This window comes from Pocillopora damicornis, chromosome 6 (genome assembly GCF_964200805.1).
Source record: "Pocillopora damicornis chromosome 6, jaPocDami1.2, whole genome shotgun sequence".
Lineage (NCBI taxonomy): Eukaryota > Metazoa > Cnidaria > Anthozoa > Scleractinia > Pocilloporidae > Pocillopora > Pocillopora damicornis.
Window position 1 is genome coordinate 24,183,088 of NC_142675.1, and position 24,242 is coordinate 24,207,329.

Here is a 24,242-nt window from a genome sequence, read left to right on the forward strand (position 1 = left end):
TAGACAGAACAGGTGTCAATATTCTTGCGTTCTTTAGGCGAGCAGAGGAAAGCGCGAGGCAAGTGCGTGATGACCGCGAGGCAAGTGCGTGATGTCCGCGAGGCGAACGCGAAGAGCAAATGAGGCGCAATAGGAGGAGCGCTCAGTTACCGTTTCCATTGGGTTATGAGTCAGATTGCCCTGTAATCAGAGCCTGATTAGCTTTAGAAACGTCAAACTAATGCGCGTCAAATACACGACTGAAACCACGCGGTTAAATAGCCACAGCTCAATTTCCTTTGCTAAAGTGAAAATTTGACTTTTGAAAACCAGAGGTTGTCATCAACGGATCGTGAATTCATGATTATTTGAACTGCGTTTTTAGTTGGTCTTAGAGTGCACATATCAGACATATTTGCATATGTGGAGAAAGAGCTCAATGTCCTCAATGCGCTATTTGATAGGAAGCTTGTCCATCCGGTTAATTTTACAGCTCAAAACCTCTAACGCAAGGAATACACTCATACCGTTCGAGGCAACTTTATTTGGTGAACGTAATTTCTAAATCCGGAGATTTCAAAAGAACAGTTTAAGGTACAAACTCTAACAGTGACTCCGATAGAAACGCTTTTTGATCTTCACTTAACAATGTATCTTTGGTTTGGCGTATAATTCAATACAACAACTTTAACACCTTACACCTTTTCACGTTATATTACTTTCCTTTACTAACACCATATGCATTACAAAAATATCTGTAAAATCAGTATGTTTCAGTATGAGGAAGAATCTGGCAGAAACTTCTTTAGAGGAGGCCATTAAATTGGATAAAAATAGGAATATCGAAACTCGAATGTTTTTAAATATCTTAAGTTTGCATTACGGAGAACATTGGTCTAAATTGCGGTGCATAAGAAGACGGGAGTTAGAACAAAGGGCTAGGTCTTTCTAACGTTTTTAAACCTGCCAATCTGCAAGGCGCCATTGGATTAATCAAGTCAAGTGATACACTCGGATATGACGTTCAATCGCCAAGCTTCATTGATATCTGTCGTGCAATTGTCCCGAGAAAGTCTCCTATTTTCTGACAAAATTATTGAGCAAACTAATCAACTTACGTGTGTTTTCTTCAAGCTGCTTTCAATAAAGTTTGTTGCAGAAATTAATCGGAATTTCTGAAAAATCTTTCGCCCTTTCTTGACTCTAGGGACCAGGGCCCTAAGCTGCAAAATTATCTTCAAAAATTGATACGCCCTGAAAAAGTCAAACGTCAAAGTCACCTTCCGAGAAACCTTTTTAAGTCATTTTCTGCAATACACTATAGTTGTCAGCAAAGGACAGGTTTCACTCAGGTTTTCTGTCTATATACAACCCTTTGAAGTGTCCTACACTGAACCAATCACTCCTTCCACTTGACGCGTGCGTAACATCGAGTTTTCAAAATTACTAATTACAACTTAATAATTATTGCTCGATATTACGGACCCTAGATATTTCATGTATATAAAATAATATCGTATAATCAGAAATACATTTCCGTTACTTATAACACAACTCGAGGTAAAATAATTTTTACCATAAAACAATACTAAAAATAACCTGGCTCTCGTTTACTGTTAAGTTAAATGAAGTTGAATATCTCTTTCACCTGGGCCCTTAAATTTTATACGTTTATTTAACTTATTTTATCGTGGAGTCTACAGAAACAGATACCATATACTTTTTAACACCTATTTGAAATACTAAAGGAAAAATCGGTTGGATTATTTATCATTACAGCTGAAGCCTGAAGCTCAGCCAACATTACTTTCTCACTGACTGCCCTTAAAATGCTTTAAAACTAATTAACCCAACTTAACAGTAAAGAATTATTACGGATCGCTCAAAACCAAAAAAACAAAAAACACATCTTTCCCCTCCTCTTCCACCACAGAAATAAAATAATAAACAAGGGATGGCTCCCTTAGTTGTAAAAGTCAGCCCCCTCCCGACCCGTAAGAATAGCGTCAATCCAAATACTCATGGCCAGGCCACTTGGCGCGGCCACGCAATAAGTTTCTTGAGGGGTCTTAACGCAAAAAGTAGTCCTTGTAGACGAGCTCTTGTGTGAACTGGGCAAATCTACGTACACATCTTGAATGGCTTGGAAGTAAACGATTCCCTTAGGCACACGTTGATGTTCATCGGAGTAGTAACACAGGGCACGTTTCTGTCTGTCTAACACAAACCAGCGCTTTTTCCATGACTTGATGATTTTTCCTCCCAGTTTTGACAGGTATCCTTTGCACGCATGCGCTGTGACGCGCACTGATGGACAGTTTTCTAGCACGTGACCTGTTGAAACCAAGTACTGGACGAGATTGAGGTCGTTATTGTCATGGTGTGATGTTCCATTTTTAACCTATACGATTAGCAAGGTCAAACAAAGTAAAAATTAATATTTATTGCACCATAACTGGAAGGCAGAGAACAATCGTTCTTTTCAATATAGTATAATTTAGTATATTCTATAGATACTGATGAAATACCAGGATTTTTCCTTTTACTAAAATCATATTTTTATCTTTCACGTGTGAGGATATTGGTGTCGCCATGATTACCAACATGATTAGACAATTACAAGAGAACTTCCCGCTCAGGCGCGCGGCCGATTCTTTTGAAATTTCATCAGTATAAATAAATTAACAGAACATTACATGGCCGCTTGGGGATACGAATTTTATCTTCTCGTGCTGAAAGTATCTCTCACTCGTTCGCCTCGCTCACTCGTGAGAGATACTTTCAGCACTTGAAGATAAAATTCGTATCCCCGCGCGGCCATGTAATATCCTCTATATAAATAAATGACCGTTATTCAGACTCATAAAATAGCATCTTATCGCCATTGCTGCAAAAGCTCCACATCAGGAACTGGAATTTCTTGTGTCCACAATAGTGACGAATGTGTTTCACCTTTCTATGGCTGATAATCGGGTTTACAAAAAATTGAACTTTCTCACTTTCTCTACACCCGATGAAGAATGTAAGCAACTTCTTTAATGTCTCAAGTAGTTATCAACCATTTATCCCACCCAACGTGTCATAGATGGTTAGGAAATTCTTGCTTTACAACACCCAGGTGTTTAAAAGAAGAAACTTCATTTTAGTTTTTACCTTGGCAGGAAGCCTCTCTTGAATAGCTTTCTCTGTCATCATCTCTTTCCGAGCTCTCTCCGCTGCTGCAACCCTTTCGAGTTCTTCCTGTTTTTGTTTCTCCGATAGAATTCTTTCCATCTCCTGTCTTCTCGAGCGTTCCATTCCAAGAGCTTGTTCAAGCTCTTTCACTTTCTGACCATCGTCTGCGACAGCCGTGTTGTTGTTTTTCTGCTGCAGTTCAGCTAATTGTTTTTCGAGTTGAACCCTTCGTTCCTTTTCGCGTTGAAGCTTTTTGGCCGTTTGGTTTTTAGCTCTTTCGTCCCCACTGCTCCCGCTATCACCGCTCTCTTGCTGTTTGGCGTGCAAGTTTTCCGCTTCTTTCTTCAACTCAATTAGTCGTCTTTTCTCTTCCTCCAGGCGTTGTTTCCTCTCCTCAAGCGAGCAACCTTTTCCAAGCTGCGATATATCTCGCATGTTTAACGCAGAAAGAACCAGAGGCGCTTCAGAGCCATTGCATCTGATCTTCTTGTATTCTTTCTCCAGATTCACCAACCGTGACTTTTCTTTTTGCATTAATTCTCGCTGACTCTTGAGCTCCGCTTGGAGCCGTCGCCTTTCTTCTTCAGCTTGCCGCAGTGTCTCCTGCTGTTGTATTTGTAATTCTTGAAGGCGCCTCTGTTCACCCTCAACCTGTTTTCTTTCTTCCTCTCTTTCCTTCTCGAATTGCTGTCGAATTATCTCTCGCTCTCGGTCCAGCTGTTCGGCGGCTTCGCGCTGTTTTTGCTCCAACTCTTCCAACAAAAGTTGCTCAGTTTCGAAAAACTCGAACTCAATTTGCCGTTCGCGTTCCATTTTATCCTGTTTGGAAATCATAGCGTCTTCGATTTCCTTCATGGCCTGTGCGTGCTTTTCCTCTAGCTCTACGAGTCGCTTTTTCTCAGATTCGATCATTTGTTTCTCTTGTTCTTGCTCCCGAGCGGCATTTTCCAACAATTCCATTCGTTCCTCTTCTAGTTTGTCCAATCGCTCGCGTTCCTGTTGAAGTCTTCTCCTCTCTTCCTCACGTTCTTGGTCAAGCCGTTGTCGTTCGAGCTCAATCTGTTTCAAAACTTCTTGCTGTTGTTTCTCCAACAACTGAATTCTCTGCTTTTCCTGTTCTATCTTATTATTCTCCTTTTCTCTTTCTTCTTTCAACATCTTGATTTGGGCATTCAGTTCTTCTTCCAACTGTTTTATAACCACAGATTGTCGTTCCTTCATCTCGTCTAGTTTTTTCCTTTCTTCCTCAATCAGTTCACTATCAAGCTGCTGCCTCTCGTAAGTTTGCAACTCCTCTTCCAAACTGTTCAACTCTTGAAGCGCAAGTTGTTGCCTCAATTCTTCAATAGCGACTCTCTCTTTCTCCGTTCCTTCTTCTCCTTCTAACTTAGCTTTCATCGTCTTCAATCGTTCGTACTCTTGCTGCCGTTTCTTTTCCTTGTTTTCCCGTTCGAGCTCTTGCTTCTTGACGTTCTCTTCATACTTTTCTTGTAGCATGGCAAGTTTTTCTTTCTCCTCTTCAAAATGCTGTAGCTCCTCTCGCTGTCTCTCTAGTTCTTTAATTTGCACAGCTATTTCGTCTTCGAAGCTATCAACAGCTTCTTTGTGCTGCTGTTCCATTTCTTGAAGCTTTTGCCGTTCTTCTTCAAGTTGGGATTTTTCAAACTCGATTCGCTCCACAGCCTCCTTGTACTCGTTTTCCAAGGACAACAAACGTTCGTTCTCCTTCTCGAGTCTGTCTCTCTCTTTCTTATCTCTCTTGTATTGCTCAATGGCAAGTTCAACATCTGTTTAAACAGGAAGAAAACGGAAATTAAAGAAGCATTATCATCTAGACTAAATAATTTCGAAAAATACCTTGGAGTTGAGCTCCAGGGATGTTTCATACGGGTTGAAATAAAGTGAACAAAAAACATTTTTTTCTCGATCTTTTAAAAATTTTACAAAGTGGAACTGAAATTTGAAGCTTTGGTATAAGTGGGGAACAGTAAACCCGAGAAACTGGCGATAAACTACAGAAGCAAGGACGAGAACTAACGACAAACGTCAGGATCGGGGATCAAATCTGGTGCTCTCACCAGTACGCCATGTAAACGAAACGTGTAAATACAGATTTTGTGGGAGGTTTTGACAAAGTACAGCGAAACTGTTGGCGTCAGTAGAGCTGTCCTCTCGCGAGTATTTGTCAAAAGGAGAGCTCCCACATCAAAGAACCCTAAGCGAGTAAGCTCTCATGAGCCACGGGCGCGAAGTGTCAAATGACTGACAAATAGATTTACTTAAATTTTCTTCGTCCTTACTTACCAGGATAATACTGATCCGGAACGATAGAGAATCGATTTCCAGGGTTGGATTCCTTGATCCTCTTAGCTTCTCTGGGATGGTTGAAGCGAAAGTAATTAGACTTTCCCAGGCAAATCATACAACCTGAAAGACAATACAATCGGTCACGAAGTGTTATGTGGCGTGACACGCGTGACAAAGCGTTTCATATGAACACGCGATGGAGATGATTATGATCACGCAACGGGCGAGTTCGGAAACCATTTGCATAATGGAAACGAATGCTCAACATCGCATTCGAAACTGCGATTATAAGACAAGAGGAAAAACGAATGTGGCAGGCTGACGTTCAAAACTAAAAATTGAAAAGACCCTTCTCTAAACAGTCTAAAATGATCTTTCGACTCCTTGTGATCATGCGAAGAAGAATCAGAAAATTCACTCTCTACAAGTAAAAGAAAATAAACAAACAAAAAAATACGCAAATAAACGCTTTGAAGAGTATAGTAAAAGCTCACGGCTCGTACTTTGCTTTTGTACAAAGTTCAATTTCTAGGACGTTTCAAAGATGTATTTTGTATGTGCAGGCAAAATAAAAAATGTTTTACTTTCAAGCAAGTAACGATTAATAAATATAAGCGAGAATACCATTCGTTTAGATTCAAATATAGCCAAACGATATGAATATGTAACATCATGGCCAGATACAACAATATTGAGGAAATAGACACTCATTATCCCTCTGGATTCTCGAAGAACGGTTCATAAAACAACATTATGCCTAAATGTTGTTCCAAGAATGGATACATCCTGGTCAAAATTACATTGGAACGTTGATGTACAAAATGTACATCGCACTTATAAAATTGACTTGCAAAGTGCCAACCGAGAAAATGAGATACAACTGAAAACTAAACATCACCTATACAAGCAGAAGTCTCAGTGACAAAAGTGTGAGTTAAAATTTTAATCATTTAAATCAACATTTAAACAGAGGATTTTTATGCCTCGACGGCAATTTATAACGACATAATGTTTGGTTGGTAACAATAGTTTTTGCATTAATACCTACTGCGTCAAACGTGGTTTGTTTGGAGGCATAAGTTTCATTTTCTAATCTTACAAGTCTCTAATGAAACTCTCCGTCAATTTATCAAAACTACATTGAATGAGGTCCAGAGCAGTAAAATTAACAATGAAGAACAATTTTTTCAAATCAGAAAAACGCATAAATGCAACAATTGCAGTTTCTAAAGATAATTCAAGTCACGACGTCGTTCGCATCAACAAAACTAGAAATAACACATGCTCATCTTGTTTCATCCTGATCCTTCCTCGACCGATAAATTTAAGCGCGCAAGAAAATAGATTTAAAATTTAAACAAATAAACTACCAAGGTATGAACAATTGGCGCGTGCAGAAAAATAATTTAAACTAAGGAATATTAATTTGGAGAATAACTTACTGCTCAAGTGAGTTTAAAGATGTAAAACAAAGCAGCATGTTGACGCAGAAACTCCTTGCTTTGTTTCAAATTCTCACCGTGATCTGGCAGACTTGCAGGAGAGCAGAAATAACAAGTGCATTTGACCGTCTTGTGACTTTATATGACCCGACTCGGGCTACCGATTGGGGTGGGGAGGGCGGCGACCAATCGTGTCAAAGGTAAGTTCCCGGATAAGAGCATTGTGAAGTGTAACAAAGAACGAGCCGAGAAAAAGGAATTCTGGATGAAGCAACTTTCAAATGTGTGTCGAAAGTGATACGGTATGGTGTTGGTTTTCTTTCACTTCCCTCTGTGATGGTTTTAGATTTCCTGTCACACTTTACCCAATCAGATGCACAACAAACAAACTCGCCATGACTTGGTCATGCGTCACTCGTGTTTCCAAGCGCCTAAGGAAATTTTTCTTGTTTATACTGAATTCTCGCTTGGCCCTCGGGTTATTTTCTTTTGTCTTGTTAACACTTAACTAAAGTGGAACCTCGCCATACGATCGTCCTGCTAAATGTCATTTTTACGAATTATGCTGGCAATCAATCGATTTAAAAGCGTAGTCACTTCTGTACTAACAACCCCTTAATCCGACCACATTTTCCTGGATGAAGTTTGTCGCGTCAACGCTTCAACTTCCAAGATCTGCCTACTCTTCACTTCTGCCAATTAGCTGTTAAACATTTGCCCCGTTGATACTTTACAGGAATTAAAGGAAGTAGTTTGTAAGTGTTAGATTCGTATCCTCATCATCTGCTTGAAATGTTAGGCTAACTTTTCGAAGAGAAATTAAAAATCATTCTCCTCTAGCATTAAAAGACCAATTAACTCATTAAACTACGTTCATACATGCGTATGAAAAGCCTCACTTGCAGGTATGGGAAAAACCTGCCCTCGAACGAACAAGGATTGGACGGTAAAATTTTTTCCTACGAAAAGTTATTGTATATCCTGCTAATAATTACCTCGTTTTTAAACCTAACCACATTAAGGTGGGATATGACAACACACGATAATTGTTACCTTGTGGTAGTCTCGTTGGCTCTGAGATGGGGATTCCATCCACAGAACATAGATTTGCTTTTGGATAAAGAACCACAGCATCCCCATTATATTCCACTGTGCAATGCTCTCTGTTAATGAAACACAACTACATGTTGAAAATAATCCTGAAATCGCACTATTTTGATTTGATTTTAGCACGCTTTGTGATTGCTAGAAAAGCAACTCGCGTCACCTGGTTCAACCAATCAAGTGGGAACCAGATCCATTCGAAACTTAGCCACACGGGTTGGTTTTCCCGCGCTCTGTAGAAATCACGTGCATTTGCTTTTGTTTCTTATTGTTTAATGGCCTTGTTTACGATTTCACGTTTGGTGGTCGTTGGTTAATTTTTTAATTTAACAATCAAACTACTTTCCCGTTCTAAATATGCATACGATACTGAGAAGTTAGCCTTTAAATTCCTCAAGGATATGCTGTGACAAAATTATCCACTCTTGAAATTGCTCAAACATGATAAAGACGTCTTTTAAACTCACGGTTCTATTCCTTTTCCTCTTAGTTGAATGTCGGGTTTGCATGTCTCTGTTGCAACACCGATAACTGTTTTTCCTATGGAAGAAATGACGGCAAAAAATTCAATAAATTTACAGCTCTTACTCAAGGAACAATACTTCTATCCTTCCATATTCAAACATGATCCAAATTGTTTTCCTCTTCCTGAATGGTTCGCTACACGTAGATAAAATGCAAAGCCAATTCTAACAGCCTACCTCTTTTGATTGGACACAGCGTCACGCCAATACTGAGCCGCCCTCCGCCAAGACTCACAAAGTGAGGCTCATCTGTCTCAAACTTCAGCGCAGAGCCAAGCTCAGTGACAGCAAGGGCGCGCTCCTTTGAGAGAGAAAAAGATTGATGAACACCAAAATAAGACCAACAAAGACGAGAAATTACAGAAAGATGTTGAAACATTTGCGACGACCGAAGAATAAAGAAAAAAATTCTGAGTCCCCTAGGTGATTTCGAACCCTCTAACCTTCCGATTTGGCAACCGTATCTGCAATCAACTTTGTTACAGAGATGACGTTGTTGAGCTGAGTCACCTAAGAGGTTCATAACATACTCCCTGTCTTGAAAAGAAGTTAAGGTGTGAATCACATCAATTATCCTAGCTTGTGAGGTTAGCTTTAAAATCAGCCATCATTTTGTTATTAGGTTTCCCAAGGAGAGAGATGCAAAGTAAATAAACGCATTCCTCTCGCGGGCAAAGATGCTTTCATATGCCAAAATGAAATGAGTCCCAGCTACGTTGTAATCGAAACCTTATGTGCAGAAGGTTGAAATTTTGTAAGTGCCTTTCAGAGCCTAAAAAACGAAGTCAAATCACTTGGTCATGTACTGTGATCAAGAAAGATGTAACACGATCTGAATCAAACATCACATTCGGCGGCGATGTTCTGCCAACAGGGAAATAGAGTCATTGTGGATTTAAAGAAGTACAATGGTTACGACAATTGGTGCAGTACTATAGCAGAACAATATGAAGTAGTACAGTGAATGCGCTAAAAAAAAAAAAATGGATTGGTAGTGCTAGCTCACAAAATATTTTACCTCATCTGCGCTACCACAAAATTTGAGCTCCAATCTCATCTCCAACCTGACAACCACAAATTTAGTCGTATTTTCACATTCACAATTGAAGGAAAAGCCACCTAAATTTCACGGGAATCTGGTAGACAAACACTGAAGTGCTAGACTGACAACTGCAAAAAAAAAACTGAAGAAATTTCCTTAAAAAGAACGAAATCACGACGAGCTGGGAAATTCTGAGAAATAACCATACACGAAAATTTCAACTGACGAAAATTGCGTGCAACGTGAAGTATTGTTTGTTCCGAAAAATGGCCAAACAAACTCAAAAGTTAATTTCCTTCACGAAAAGATGACGCCGATGTCTTTTTATAAAGTGTTTCTGTCACTCACTCAAACAAAATTTTGAATTCGCATTTATCTTGTCGAGTATATTTTCCAGAAAATAGGGTGATTGTCGTACAATAATTCCAATTGATAACAATATATGTTTACCGTAACATGGAATGTTTGCAAGGAACACAGGAAAGGCCTGGCACGTTTGTACTGCAGGGTTTAAAATTACTGGCGTCAAAAGATAATCGTAGTGAAAGGCGCCGCACGCCAATAGGGATTTGAACATCAAATAGAACACTAATCTAATTCGTATGCGAAATTTATCTCCAATTCGATCTTATGTAAACGCGCAAATATGGGAAATGAGATTTTTGTCATTGTTCTTTCCAAATAAGAATGAGAAATAATCTCTAATATGTCTGATTTCTTGCTCTGATAAAGTGGTTCTCTTAAATAAAATTAAATTTAGATAAGAAACGCTGAAAATATACTATAGTGCTTTCAGCAATTAACATAACTCACTAGCGCCTGCTGAGAGGACGCCAAATCTCATTGGCTACGAAAGACAACTCTATCTATCGCTGGGCGGCCATTCTGTGGCCATCACTATTTATCGTTTCGTTTAGTCTTAAAAAATCGACTTTTGGATCATGCTGTCTATAACACATTAAGACGGCTGAAGGTCCGGTATCTATCGATAGCTCACCAGATCGAATTTACTCAATTCCCTTCAGTCCCCAGCGATCTATCGGCGACTTTTGATCCGCATCGTTCCCCCTGGAAAACCATGCAATCCCCCCCCCCAAAAAAAGTCCTCTACCCCTCCCCCCAGGTGATAGAAAATAACTTATCCAATTTTCACCCACGTAAAATTATTTAATCCGTCCATGAAAGGCTTGTTTAAAGTTTGGCAAAAAACAAAATCCTTGGCCTTACATTCTCAAAATTAAGTCTTTCTTTTCCGTGCTGGATTTGCACATTTCTATGCCTTTTCAACACATAGTTCGAGACTGTTTTAACTCTACCAATTTCAGTTCGTCGCAATTGACAAAGCAGGTGAAAAAGGTGACTGATCTTGCAATATCGAGATTGCTCTTTCTATCACTAGAAGCGTCATATTATTATAAAGTATGCTTGCATAGCGGGTAATAAAAAGAGATCTGAAACAAAGTAATATGATAAATCCTCTCTAAGGAGTGGGAAAATCGTTTAAATAAAAGCCATAGGCAGATTAGACAGCGCGAGATGTTTGGTTGGCAAATAAATAAAAAAGTAAAACTTAGTCAAAACTGTATTAAAATTCAGGCCAGAAGCGTCTTTAAGGCGAAAAATTTGACAAGTAAATTAGCCGGCTCAAGGGAACTTATCACTTGGATTAATGACTCATAATCAAGGCTAGAACTCTGAAGTATTTTTTTTGCAATTTCGGATCTCTCCTCACGTTGTTAAACAAAAGTCCAAACAGAGATTAAAAAATCTTTTTCTGAGCTTTAATCCCACATAATCATCATTCGCAAAAAAATTCGACCCTTGAATATTGCTTTTATCTCATTTCGAATTTATATTACGAGCAAAGGAAAAGAGTATTTGCCAATTTTTTTTACCTCTAAGTAATAACGAGAACATCTGCGATCTCTTAATGACGAATAATTGCATGTTCGACAAAATCTTCCACTCTTCTCTTCGATCCAATTCGAGCTAAGTACCGATCTAACTAGAGCAAAATTGATTTCAGTTGAAAGAAGTACAAAAACACCGCCCGAAAATGACGGCTGAGGAACTCTAAACAGTAAATATATTCCGATGTGGTAAGGAAAATATTTTTAGAAACGGTAACCAATACCTCAATGAAAGGCCATTAGGGTGAAAGGTTGTTGCGTAGTCTAAAAGCTACTTAGCGGTTTAAAGGTAAGTTAAACCATCGGGGGCCTCCAAAACCAGTCGCTTTTCCTTTTTAGGCTTTGACGTTTCAGGAAATTTAATAATGATGCATCTTAACCCAGTGAGCAACGTGAGAATTTCCAAGTTTTAAAACAGATGGACCGCAAACATCAAGCAAGACGAACTGGAACTGAGAATGAAACGGTATTCGTCTTTGATCCAACGATTCAAAAGTGTAATTCAAACCGCTTAAAAGCAACGTCCATGAAAGTACCGTAAGAGCGCTATCTCTAATTAATGGACTGAAAATTTTTGCGAAGGGTTGAATTACTTGTGGTCAAAGATCAAAGTAATGATCACACTTGTGACAACCCGGAAATTTTTTTTTGCATAGTAGGAAGCGAGGCGACGGTGCTAAAAAGCCAAGTTGCTAAAAAAGAAGACATGATTGAGGAGATATAGCTTCATCACTCGTTGAAAAGAATGCAATGATGTCAGTTGCCGCGATTGCGCAACTTGACTTCGAGAACGCCAAAAGAACAAACTTTCTACTCTGAACAATAAAATGTTCTAAATATTTCTTCAAGAAAATACATACACTGAGAAAAAGCACTAATACCACATGAAAATCACAATTTATAGCATAGATTTTTTCACTACCTTCCCCTTGCTAAAATGAAATGCAAAATACACAGCCTGAGGAACAGGCTACGTTTATTTCAATAAAAATTTTCTGCTTGGAAAAGAAACAAGAAGAAACAACAAATACGGCCCATTTAAGAAGATAATTTCTACAAAGTCGAATAATTTTCCACTTTTTTTTCCTTCAGTTAATGAGACTGATAGAAAAGTTACGGTACCTGCCAGCTGATTCTTTGAACTTCATCGCATTACGAACCTCAAGTGCTCGACAAGTCTTACTCTGTTTACCACTGAATTACATTCCGCTATCGCGCTATTTAACGGTTTCAAAGCATTTCAAATATATATGAAAGTGCGCAAAAAAAGCGACTTAGAGAGCGACTAAATGGTTAACCACCGATGTCAGCACAAAAGAAAATAATGTGAAAACATCTTGAGCACATCGACTACGAAGTGTTCACCTCAATGAGTTTTTGAGTCTTACTCCACTTGTCCTCCCAAATTCCCGTCAGTCGCTTCATGAGATCTTCATTTTCTTGCAGTTTTTTCTCGGCCTTATCAACCCCCAAAGAACTGGGTACATTGCCACTCTGAAACGCAAAAAGACATTCAACATCAGGTCCATAAGAACAGTTATTTCCCTCAACCTATGAGAGAGATATTACACTTCGCGAACAAAGATCACTTTTTCGATCTACACTAAAAAAAAAACAAGGGAAAACGTATTTTACAGCTCTACCTGCTGAAATACTGCATTTGCTAATATACGAACAATCCTCATTCTTCTGGCCAAAATTTGACTAAAGCGGTCGATTTCGCCCCTTTTAAAATTAATGGGCGGTAAACGATGTGGTTTGGTTCCTACAAGGCTAAATGAGGGAACCAACCGCTGGCGCCTTCTTTATACATTTGAAACATGTCTTGAAAATGAGGTTAGCAGAAATGACAATGCCGTAAAATGAACCACGTGACCAACCAATGGACTCAATTTTTCCGCCAACACGTCCGAGAGCCGACAACAACAGAAGAAAAAAACAAAACTACATATCATAGAGAGTCATTGCCTTCCACTGCGCGACCGCCAAAGATTGTTTACTTGCTATAGAGCTGAGTTTAAGTGGAACCGGCATTGGGCAAAATGGTAAACAAACTAAATTGTACAGTTAGGTCAAAACAATGTTAAAAAAAACTATTCTATTCGTTTTGCGACAGTCAAAAAGAGAGAGAACGAGAGTCTTTGAAAAGAAGAAACATGAAATTTTCTAAGCGTCCTCGTGAGTCTACAAGCTCTCTAATAAACCGAACTGCGACAGAATCAACGGGAAAGAGCATCTGTACTAATTACTTTACCTTTTCCATCGGAGTGTACATTCGATAAAAGCAGTTCGCGACGAAGGATTTCACCTTGCCTCTTGCCTCGCTGCCTCGCATGGTCGATAGTTTCGCTTGGGATTCCAGAGTTTCAGAACTTTTTCAAAGCAATGCGCTCGCGACAGTAAATATGTCGTGTTGCGGTGGTTTTGTTGAAATGATGAAAAATAAGCCGTAGCCTTATCGACAGACCACCTGCCCTCTTGTCAAGCAGCTGGTTACAAAATTGTCTTTCGTATAGGACAACCTAATCGATCGTTTCAACGCAAAACGGACAAAAAATATTCACCAACAGATAAAGATGAAAAGAACGCTGTGAGAACCGGTGTAGTTTTAAAAAATACAGCGAGAGCGCAATTGATCGCTCTTCTGTTGTTACGCCTCCGCGGGACTGGATGAAAAATAACTCTTTCCTTCTATTGTTCAGCCTTGTTCAAAACAGTTCCTGCGTATCTGGTTCGACAAAAGAGTAGGGCCAATTTGATTCCGCAGTCAACTACTGTTCTTGAATTATCAACGAAAATCTTTGAAAGCTTTCTTCCATTCGACCTCAACAAGAAACTATTGCATTGAACCTGTCAAGACCATTGATAACAGCATGTTCTCCCGTAACAAACCGATTCAAACCGCTCCTCAGTCAATAATTTTTGATTTGCAAATTTTACAATAGAACCAAAGTTTGTCCTCAGCGAGGGCGTAAAGTTTGATTAATTTCATAAAAAAATTTGTCAAAATTTTAAACATTTTGGCCCCGGAACAACAATAGTATTTCATTCTTTATGAACATAACACGCTTTTAGCGCTACATAATTACCGCCAAGAAATCGAATACAGCTTATTACCATACAAATAATAGCAAATCTTTATTTTTGATTGAAAATATTCGATAGTAAAAGGGTTTCCCAGCGTATTATGCTAAAAAAATTACATTAATAAAGCTATGAAAGGATTCCGTTTAGGTCAAAAACAATTCTGAATCTTAACCATTATCAAATTTGGAAAAACATCGATACAATTACAGTAACATTCCCACTAATACTGGATGTGAATCTGTAATCATTTTATCATTGCGTGAGTCTGATGACGACCTACCTTCAACCTTGTCTTCAGAGTCTGTATTTCGAACTGGAGTTCTTTAATCAATTTAACATTCGCATCCTGAAAACACAAACAATCAAAATTTCGTCAAAGGAACTTAGGCTGAAAAATACCATTTTGGCAGTATACCCCTTCACGTAAAACCTAACGGAAAATACAGAACGTTTTACTAACGGAGAATTGGTATTCAGTAATTCTTTGGCCATTTCTGACGTTCGTAATAACCTTTGGGGACCATTTAGTAATCTTTAGGTATCATTTAACATGAGGGGGAGGGGGGTGAGGGGGAGGGGGAGGGGGAGGGGGGGGTTGTTGGTCATGTCACAATAAAATGAAACTGAGTACCCTCATAAGTCTCTGTAGTATTTTAAAGATCCCGCCCCATTGGCAGTCAATTTTGTATACCCCCCTTTAAAATCTGTTGGAGACCACTGCTCCCCATCCATCCCCCCTGAAAACCATATGATCCCTCCAAAATGCTCCGACCTCCCCCTCCCCCCCCCCCCGGCGATAAATGATGACTGATTCCTTACATCATACAACACCGGCCTACACAGTTCCACAAAAAAAAAAACAACAACAACAACAACAACAAAAGGAAAAAAAAGCACGTTGAAAAGAAAGATAATTCACGTCGTTGATCAAGATAAAAGAACATATTTCCAGATTTAGTGAGAGGAGAATTTTATTCCAGACGAAAAAAAACGGGAACAATTTGCCACCAAAGGCACTATGAATTGTGAAATGCTCTTTTTATATCATGCAGCGTACCAACAAACTGTGTACCCGCTTATTGGTGACAACTGTGTGACTGAAAAAAAGAGAGAAGAGCTGGGAGCGTGATTGACCATCGCTTCCGGTGTACTAAAAGGGAGCAACTTAAAAAAGAGGTCGATTTCCAGAAATTTAAATGTTTTCTGAATTATTTTTGTTGGGGGCCAATCTCAAGAGGAATATTTCCACTTAAAGTTTAATATTGTGTCTCCGCCTAAAAGCTGTGACCAGTATCCGAATTTTGGATCTGAAGGTTAAGGTTAAGCAAGGAAGACGACGCGCGCGGACGCGCAAACTCGTGAGGTAAATGAGTAAAGGCACAGAAAAGCGTATTACTTAATGTGGCTTACAGATGATGAGAAGTTCACGAAAAGGTTGAAGAACGGATGAACAGACGAATGAATAAATAACAAAAAAATAATTACTGGGTTCTTCGAGGAAAGGGTACATATAGACGAACGAATATTCAGATGCTTGGTATGAATGAATAGGGAAGTCCTCTCCAGGGAAAATGCCAAAATCAATCCCCTTAGGTTCGCGCTTTGTAAACTTTCCTCGTGTCTCCTCTACCCCTGAGGGTAAAACCGCGCCAGGAAACCGGAAGAAAGCGTGGTCTTCCGTTTAAACACTATTCATATGAATGTACTATTGCAAATTAAAAAATAAAATTCTCACCTCGTTCACTTTTGGTACGTTCATGATATTCTTGGCCTGGTTGGCAAATCGCAAGGTATTAAGGGTCTCATTATGGGACGAAGCTGCTGGAGACACGGCTGCTACCATGACAGTTTGGCAATTTCCACCAAAACAGTCTTTTAAAATCCATGTCAGAGCCTGTATCAGTGAACATCAAGTTATCAAACACTGACGTCAATGACGCAGTCAACAGCTGAGGTATAAGCATTACTCAGCAGGCAAGTTTACTTGTCCAGCTTGAAACAATGTGTGATCTTTAAAGTGGCTTAGCTCCGGCCCAGAGAACCTTCTCATTTAGTGCATATTACTGTCAGTACAAAATTTTTTAGCTACATTCCCGTAACACTTTTCACTTACTTTGCAATTCAATATACAATATATACAATTCAGTATATGCTAAGACTAATCAACAAATAGTCTACAGTATTGCATCAGAACCAGAACTCCAACTTAATAACACCTTGTTATTCTGGCCTCTCCGTTTTGGCCTCAAAAAAAAAATTCTAAGGTTTATTTCCTCCACTATAAAGGTTTTGTTAACTGATTGGGCAGATGTGGCATAAAGATTAGCACACAGGATATTGGATCAAAAACTCCTTGTTCAAGCCATGGTTGAGTCATCGTGTGTGGTAGACTTGAGAAAGACGCTTTGTTCACGCAATGCCCTTTACCACCCCACAGGGTAAACATGGGTACCAAAGAACGGTTAGGAATATCTGACAAAATGTGAAGGGAGGAGGGGGAGGGGGAGGGGGAGGGGGAGAAGTCCAAAGGACCAACATCCCATTCAAGAGGGGTTGAAAAACTTCTTTGTTGCTTCATGCTTCAGAAAGAGGGATTACGACTTGACCCTTCCAGCTGGCTCTTATGTTGTTTTTTTCTTCTGGATGGAGGGAAGGATCGTGAGAGAATTCTCCAAAAAGACAATAGCCCCAGCTAGTTGGCAAAGGTTTAAAACAAAGACAGCCTTTTATGTTTGCAAAGGCTTGCTTCATGCAAACTCATGTACTCACTGAATCCTTGTACGGGACAGTAGCACTGTTAGAAGACTCTGAGTCTGGGCATGCTAATGATGACATCACTCTTTCCAGGGTCATTAGAGACTTGTCAACATCAGCAGCAGTAGAGCAGTTATCAGTGCACTGTGAAAGACAAGAAAAATTTATATTACCAGGCAAGTAATACTAAATCTAGATGTGCTGACAAGCATCAAATCAGTACCCCAACAATGACAGTTACAATAACATGCAGTGATTAAAAAATTTGATAGTTCTAATTGATCCATGCAATGTTTAGTGAGCAGTAAAAAGTTCCAGTGCACAAGTTTTCAATTTTTTTTTTGTGTCTATTGTAAGGTTATGATTATGGTTATCTCACACAACCTGATTATTGCCTTCTCTACAGCTTTATAGGGCTAAAACTGCTACAGAATCTGTGAAGAGGAGATTCCCATGCCAAGACATGGGAAATATGATAACTCTGTTAATCCAAGAGGACATGGGCACTGGTATCTCAAAGTTAATTTGCATCAATTTATTTGTTTTGTCTTTTTTTTTTTTTTTTAATAAACTTTGCAATCAAAAGTTACTAACTACAGCTCTGGTTTTAGGATTGGCCTAATCTACAAAAGATAAAAATTAAGCCTGTGTGTTAAATTACTCCTGTTTCATTGTTCACACAATTTTTGGATGGTCACAATTACACAATTCAACAAACAGTGAGGGAAAATGGACATCAAATTATTGCATAAAATATCGTACAAAGTGACACTTTAAAAGAGTTAAGTTCTTACCTCATCATGTATGCTCTTACTGCCAGCTAAATCAACAAGTTGAATCACACTGACCATTTCACAGGGCAAGCCATCTTCTAAACGAGCCTAAAATGTATGATTACATATACAAAAAAGTTTTGAAATGTACAAAAATTGGACCTAATTCTTGAGTCATACTGATGGCAAGAACAACAATTGGACCCAATTCTTAAAGTCATATCAATAGCAAGAATAGTTTCTGACTATTAAGCCCAACTTCTGGATGAGGAACAGGATAAAATTTATTCTGTTTGTTGTCCAGTATGTGGTTCATGTTTTTGTCCTTGCAATGACTGAAAATTACCATTTTAAAGCTAGGGAAATTCACAACAGTGATTGAAACTACCTTTCTGGTCGATATTAAACTGCCAAAGTGTATGATGGCAATATGTATAAGAATGATGCCTATAACCAATAGCATCTAATCTGAAATTTATTACCTGCGTAAACCTTAAGGTGAAAATTGTATGAGAACCACTAGCAAAGGAGTTAGAAGACCTTGAACATATTGACCTGTAAAGAGCAAAAACAAAAAATGATAAAATATCAAAAGAATAATGTCACAAGTTGGTCATTTTGAGAATTTGGAGAAGACCATTATTTAAACTGTATATTTGTCATTAAAAATTTGTGTTAATCTTTGCTTTCTTTCTTACTGCCTGATTTAATATCATGTCTTTGCTGTTTGTCTTCTAAGGCAGAAATTATCATGATTAAGATGTTATTTGGTATCTAAGGTGATTTTCTGTGATGCTCAAAATGCCTGAAAGTATTGCAATGAAGTTCCTTTATCAGTCCTTGAGTTTGCCCTTAACCTAATATTGCTTTGGTATTCATTCTCTATCCAGATGAAGACCAGCAGTATAGTCATTCACATGGTCGGTTAGTTAGTATCAACAAATAAAATTAGATATGCTTTTTTTTTTTTGGATGAGATAAAACAGTTAATTTTGTTAAAAACAATTTCATGACTTCAAGTGAACTTGATCGCATATCAAAAGATATTAAAATCATCCTTGGAGCAATCTAGTATGTTGATCATAGCTCCTGGAGCTAATATCATTATTTGTAAATAACAACATTGTTCAAAAGTTTGATGAGTTGAAGCACATTCTAATCCTTTACACGTAAATCAACCCACCATAATAAATTGCCCCTTTTTTTCTAACATACACTTGTAAGACAACCTGTATTAATACACTGATCCATGTTTAATAGTTGATTTGGAACTTTGTAGCTTTCAACAGATGGGAACGCCACATTTCAGGAAATAACACACTAAGATCACGTGCATGATATAATATAAAAAAAATGCTTACTAATATTGCCTCACCTATTTTTCTTTCCTTTATCAATTAACCCCAATGCTTCACTAACATCTGTGACTATGTGTTTAGTCAACTTGTCAACATAAACTCCCAGTTCACGGTGTTCTCGCACTGCAAAAGCAATTTAGAGAGACTTAATAGGAATAAGAAAAGCAGTTCTAAAATATATCAAACAAAATCTGACCACTTATGAAAAATAGTTTGTGATTTGTATAACACTGGGTTTTATTTCCAACAAGAAGCTTATGTGATACCTTTTGGAATTTTCAAGAAACTTTTACCTGCAATGAAACACATCAACACACCAGCCACAAACTGTTTTTCATTTAGCATTTGACTTTTTTATATTACTTTTTAAACTGTTAATATATTTTGAAGTAATTTGTTTTAGGGTACTCCAGGTAAGCACAAGAACAAAAACATTGGAAATAAAATATCAGTGCAGAATGCATTAAATCATTCATTTTTAAATGTCTTGTATGTATTTTTTATGTACCAAATACATACAGGACAGTGTCCCCTTCTACTCAGGTAGCACCATTACACATGTTGATGGAGGGTTTGAATCTTTATCAAGCTGCACTTTCTTCTCATGTTTTTTAATTCAACTTCCTTGATAGAATCCATTTGGGAAAGTATTCCTCTTCAGGTATGTTACTAAGTCTCCAACAGATTTGCTTAGAACCACTTTTTGTTACACCAAGATGTGAATTTGTTAGTTCTGCATACCTCTTAAAGAGTCTTGCCAGTTTCTTCTTCTCCCCAACAAATCCTTCACAAATTCTTTGTGTATTTCAAGAAAACTGAAAAGATACTTCAAGTGTAAGTTTCAAAAACCAGAGGCAAAACTGGTAACTTGCTAATTCATAAATGAAGAAACTAACCATTCCATACTGTGTCAAATTCAAGAACCTTCATAGTAATAATTTAACCCTTTAACTCCCAAGATCTGATTGTTAATTCTCCCCTCTAGCTGCTACACATTTCCCTGTAACTTAGTTATTAGAATTTGGTGTTAGATCAAGACAACAACCTGTACCTGATAAGTTTGAGAATTCTCAATATCTCTTTGCTGGATAAGGTACGGATATCATAAGGAGAAGTTATATGTTAATCACTCCTGGTAGTTAAAGGGTTAAAGTATCATTAACAACTTTAGTTAATAAATGAAAGTTTTTTGTTTAAACGCATACCTTACTTCTGCCCTAAATGAAGTGTCATCTTTATAATCTGAAGCTTTTTTGAAGAGACTTTGGCAAATCCAAGGAGTAAGGCCTTGAACTTTATCAGAGCCGTACATAATGAAACTTTTACCACTTCCACATGCTCCATAGCTGAACACACAAGTGTTATAGCCATTAAAACAGGATGAAAGAAGAAACTCGCCAACATCTTCCAAAATCTAAGATAATACCAAGTATAAACATTAGTTTCTGGTCTAGAATTCCACACATATCACCTCAGGGATTGAGCAGGATGGTACAGAGGCAAGAATGGTGCTTCCTGCTGTGTTTAACTCTTTACACCCTAGCATCACTATGCATATTCTCCATACTGCTCTCTATACATTTCTCATGGTATTGACATGGAGAATTTGTTTGACAATTAAGAGTTTTTAGAGTGTGGGGTGACCATTTTCTGTATTCTTGTAACCTTTGTGTTAGATTCAGCAGTGATAATGTATAGAGAAATTGGAGACTAGTCACTCTTAGGGGTTTAAGTTCAAGGGATGAATTTCCCAACCTGACATAGCATTTTGATCAGTATTGATGTTGCTGTATGATTCTTGTCTACCTCATTCCAGGAGTTTTTCTCTAGGTTCACTATTTTATCCCCTTAACAGAAAACACTAAAAAAACTACAATTCAACCAGAAAACAGTGGACAAGGAGTCACCTTAAGGATGGTTCAAGGCTGAAACAAGTTTCTATAATTCATGAGGTGGCCCTTGGTCTATCATTGTCTCTTGTCTGAATTGGAATTTGAGTCTTTTTTTTTCCTGTTGTAGCAAGAAAAATTGTGAACCTAGAGACAAACCATTGATGTAAAGAGGCAAAACATGCCACAATAACCTCACCTGACAAACAATGCCAGCCTAGGAAATTCATTCCTCTACCATAATAATTGGAAGCAAACACTGGCTTTATCAATTTAGTTGGGTGATACAGCTGGCATATCACCTGTCTGTGAGGGCTATTAGATATGAAAGAAATCCACAAATACTTTGTGAAAGATAATAGAAAAATAAACTTAAACCCACATTAAAACAAAGATAAATCTGCATTCACATTGTAGAATAATTTATCTGTCTGTGGACAAGAAAGCATTCAGGACTTCCAATTAGATGTTTATTTGGACTTCTGATCACCATTTATGACTGAATAAAGACTAGGAAAATATGTCTAATCCAGAAAAATTGGTGTACTGCAATAAATTTTTGTCTATAAGGGCTGTTATTTGTGCCTCAATTTATACTGACTGTCAGGTCAACAAATGCCGGTATATAACACTTCGCTTACGAATCCATTTCATTGGCTCATGAGTACTCTAGGTAGCCTTGTCAATTGGATTTTCAGCAATGGGTTTCAAAGTTAAATGATAATTTGTCAATGGTCGGCTAACAGCCAGCTAACAATACGCTGATTGTTATCTGATTATGATGAATAGGAGCTTTTTGCGCCGTTGGCAGGCATCTCGACTGGAACATCAGTGGTCAAATGGTAAAACATCAGCTAAGTTTCAGTCTGTGATGAGCCAAACATTATCTCACAAATTGGTTGCTTATCATTTACACTATTGCCTAAGGCAAACTATATCGTGCATGATTCATCAGGTCTATGCGAATGAGCTTGATCTGGCGGACAAAATAATTACAAGTAATTTTCATTTCTCCATGGGTAGAAATTTAAGTTCAGATGTTCAAACATTAATTTCCACTGACGTGGGAGTGTTTCAATGGGTACTTGAGGCTATTTTCTTTTGAGTGTTCTTCAGCTTGAAGGAAAGTCGAAAATATCATACTGAATGTGTTAATGTAATTACAATTGCCTATGTGAGAATTTTTGCAACCTTAACTTCACCTTTTTGACACAGAGGAAGTGGTTAAACATTACAATTAAAAGCTGTCATAAATTGAGTCTCAGCAAATAGAGCGCTCAATATCTACGCAAATATCGATATTCTCAAAAAGTGAGGAGGACCTATAATTAAGTTCTGAAACAAAAGGTAAACATTATTATTTTTGTTATAATAAATGATGGCCGAACGTGTATTCTGCCGCAGATAACTGAACACGAACACTTCGGCGTGTCAAAAAGTAACAAGGTTACATCACATACAGTACTAGCGTCGTTATTTTTAGGCGATTTCTTAGGCATAAAAATATTTCGTGGAGTTGATGAAGTGTTCGAAAACTTGCCCACCTCATCAGTGGAATAGGATAAACAAAAAACCTTCCTCATCCGGCCCGAAAACATCTCCCATTTCGAAGAAAAACTGTCTTCTCCGGTCGCACCTTTATTACCATGCAAACTTAAATGAAAAAATATGAAGCGAAAATATATTTACTTCAAAAGATCAAACCACTTTAGTTCGCAGACGAATAATCATTCACGGATCATTGGACGACGATAAGATCAGGTTTACAACCGTTTGGTTCAATTCGCCTCCAGAGCAACTAACTAAATTGATCGATAAATTTATTTATAGAATCAAACCACAATAAAAACCGGGAAAATACTACGAAACCTCGAAAGTTTCTCGATTGCGCGTGATGTTATTGTCTGCATTGAAGGAACTCAAGATTTAATATTAAAAAGCTTAAAGAAATTAGTTTTAATCTTACCTTCTCCTGTGGTTCGGCGAGCTCTGTCGGCAAATTACAAAACTACAGAAGGCAAGATTACCATTTGAATAATTAGTCGATAAAATTACCAATCTGGCTAATGGCTCCAAAAGTAAGTTACCTAATCCAAAACCAAATATTTTATTCAAAATAATAACAGTAGCTTTCACAGCAAGCGATCAATACACAAGGCGAACATTCAATATCCAACTTGCACAAGGAACGCAGGTGATATGGTTGTGACAAAATGCAATTTACTAAATTGGACTATGTGGGACTCACCGTATAATCAAATTTAAATAGTTTCTCATGGCCACTATCTGGATTGAGCACCCGAATTTCGTCGTTTTGCGTCCATACCACACATTCGTCGCCATTTTCCTGTTCGTTCTCGCTTAATGGTCTCACTGCTACAGCGACACGGACATTCGCTTCAGCCGCCATTGTTACGCTCGAATTCTCGCGCCAAAAATAGTTTCAAACCGCGTGAGAACAGTTGTTCGTACCACTACAATGCTCTATGTAAAATCACTTCGCTGCGTACACACAATAACTTTGTGGATTGCAAGATCTGTCCTGCTTAAAATGCTTGTCAGATTACTCGGCAAATCCTACTGGTAGGTGGTGTGGGCTCCGCCGGAAAGGAATTCTAACATTGCTAAAATCGACTGTTCGGTGGGATCGCTAACACGCGAACAACTTCCGCCCGGATATGACGTTTTAAATGGGTGTACTGAATACATAACTCTTCCAAAACGCACCCCAGGATTCCGACCTGAAGGTCACGCTCTACTCGCAGCAGGAAACCAACCATTAAAGCATGCGCAAGGAGGCACTTTCAATCATTGATTATCGCATGTTCGCCCTTCCCCGCTTTTTCTCCGTTCAGAGTCGTCTTATCGAACATAATTTGAACTTTCTAGCAAGATAAAT

The 24,242-nt window shown here is 38.2% G+C and overlaps 1 protein-coding gene across 3 annotated transcripts; it reads right to left on the reverse strand.

Annotated features, from left to right (window-relative positions):
• Positions 1–495: 495 nt before the first annotated feature.
• Positions 496–24,121, reverse strand: LOC113676158 (uncharacterized). 3 transcript variants are annotated; one of them, XM_027192776.2, is made up of 17 exons: positions 23,592–24,121; positions 23,310–23,351; positions 20,660–20,868; positions 20,196–20,269; positions 19,472–19,577; positions 18,579–18,651; positions 18,118–18,204; positions 17,339–17,467; positions 16,305–16,463; positions 14,850–14,915; positions 12,848–12,976; positions 8,708–8,831; positions 8,474–8,546; positions 7,956–8,065; positions 5,458–5,580; positions 3,133–4,940; positions 496–2,380 (listed from the first exon to the last, which is right to left on the reverse strand). In XM_027192776.2, the coding sequence occupies exons 1-17, from the start codon at positions 23,751–23,753 to the stop codon at positions 1,943–1,945; spliced, it is 3,912 nt and encodes a 1,303-aa protein (XP_027048577.2). In that variant the 5' UTR covers positions 23,754–24,121; the 3' UTR covers positions 496–1,942. The 3 variants fall into 3 exon arrangements, with proteins under 3 accessions (XP_027048577.2, XP_089065778.1, XP_089065779.1); XM_089209652.1 differs by lacking the exons at positions 23,310–23,351; positions 23,592–24,121 and adding an exon at positions 21,543–22,322; XM_089209653.1 differs by lacking the exons at positions 19,472–19,577; positions 20,196–20,269; positions 20,660–20,868; positions 23,310–23,351; positions 23,592–24,121 and adding an exon at positions 18,795–18,844.
• Between the last annotated feature and the right edge of the window lie 121 nt (positions 24,122–24,242).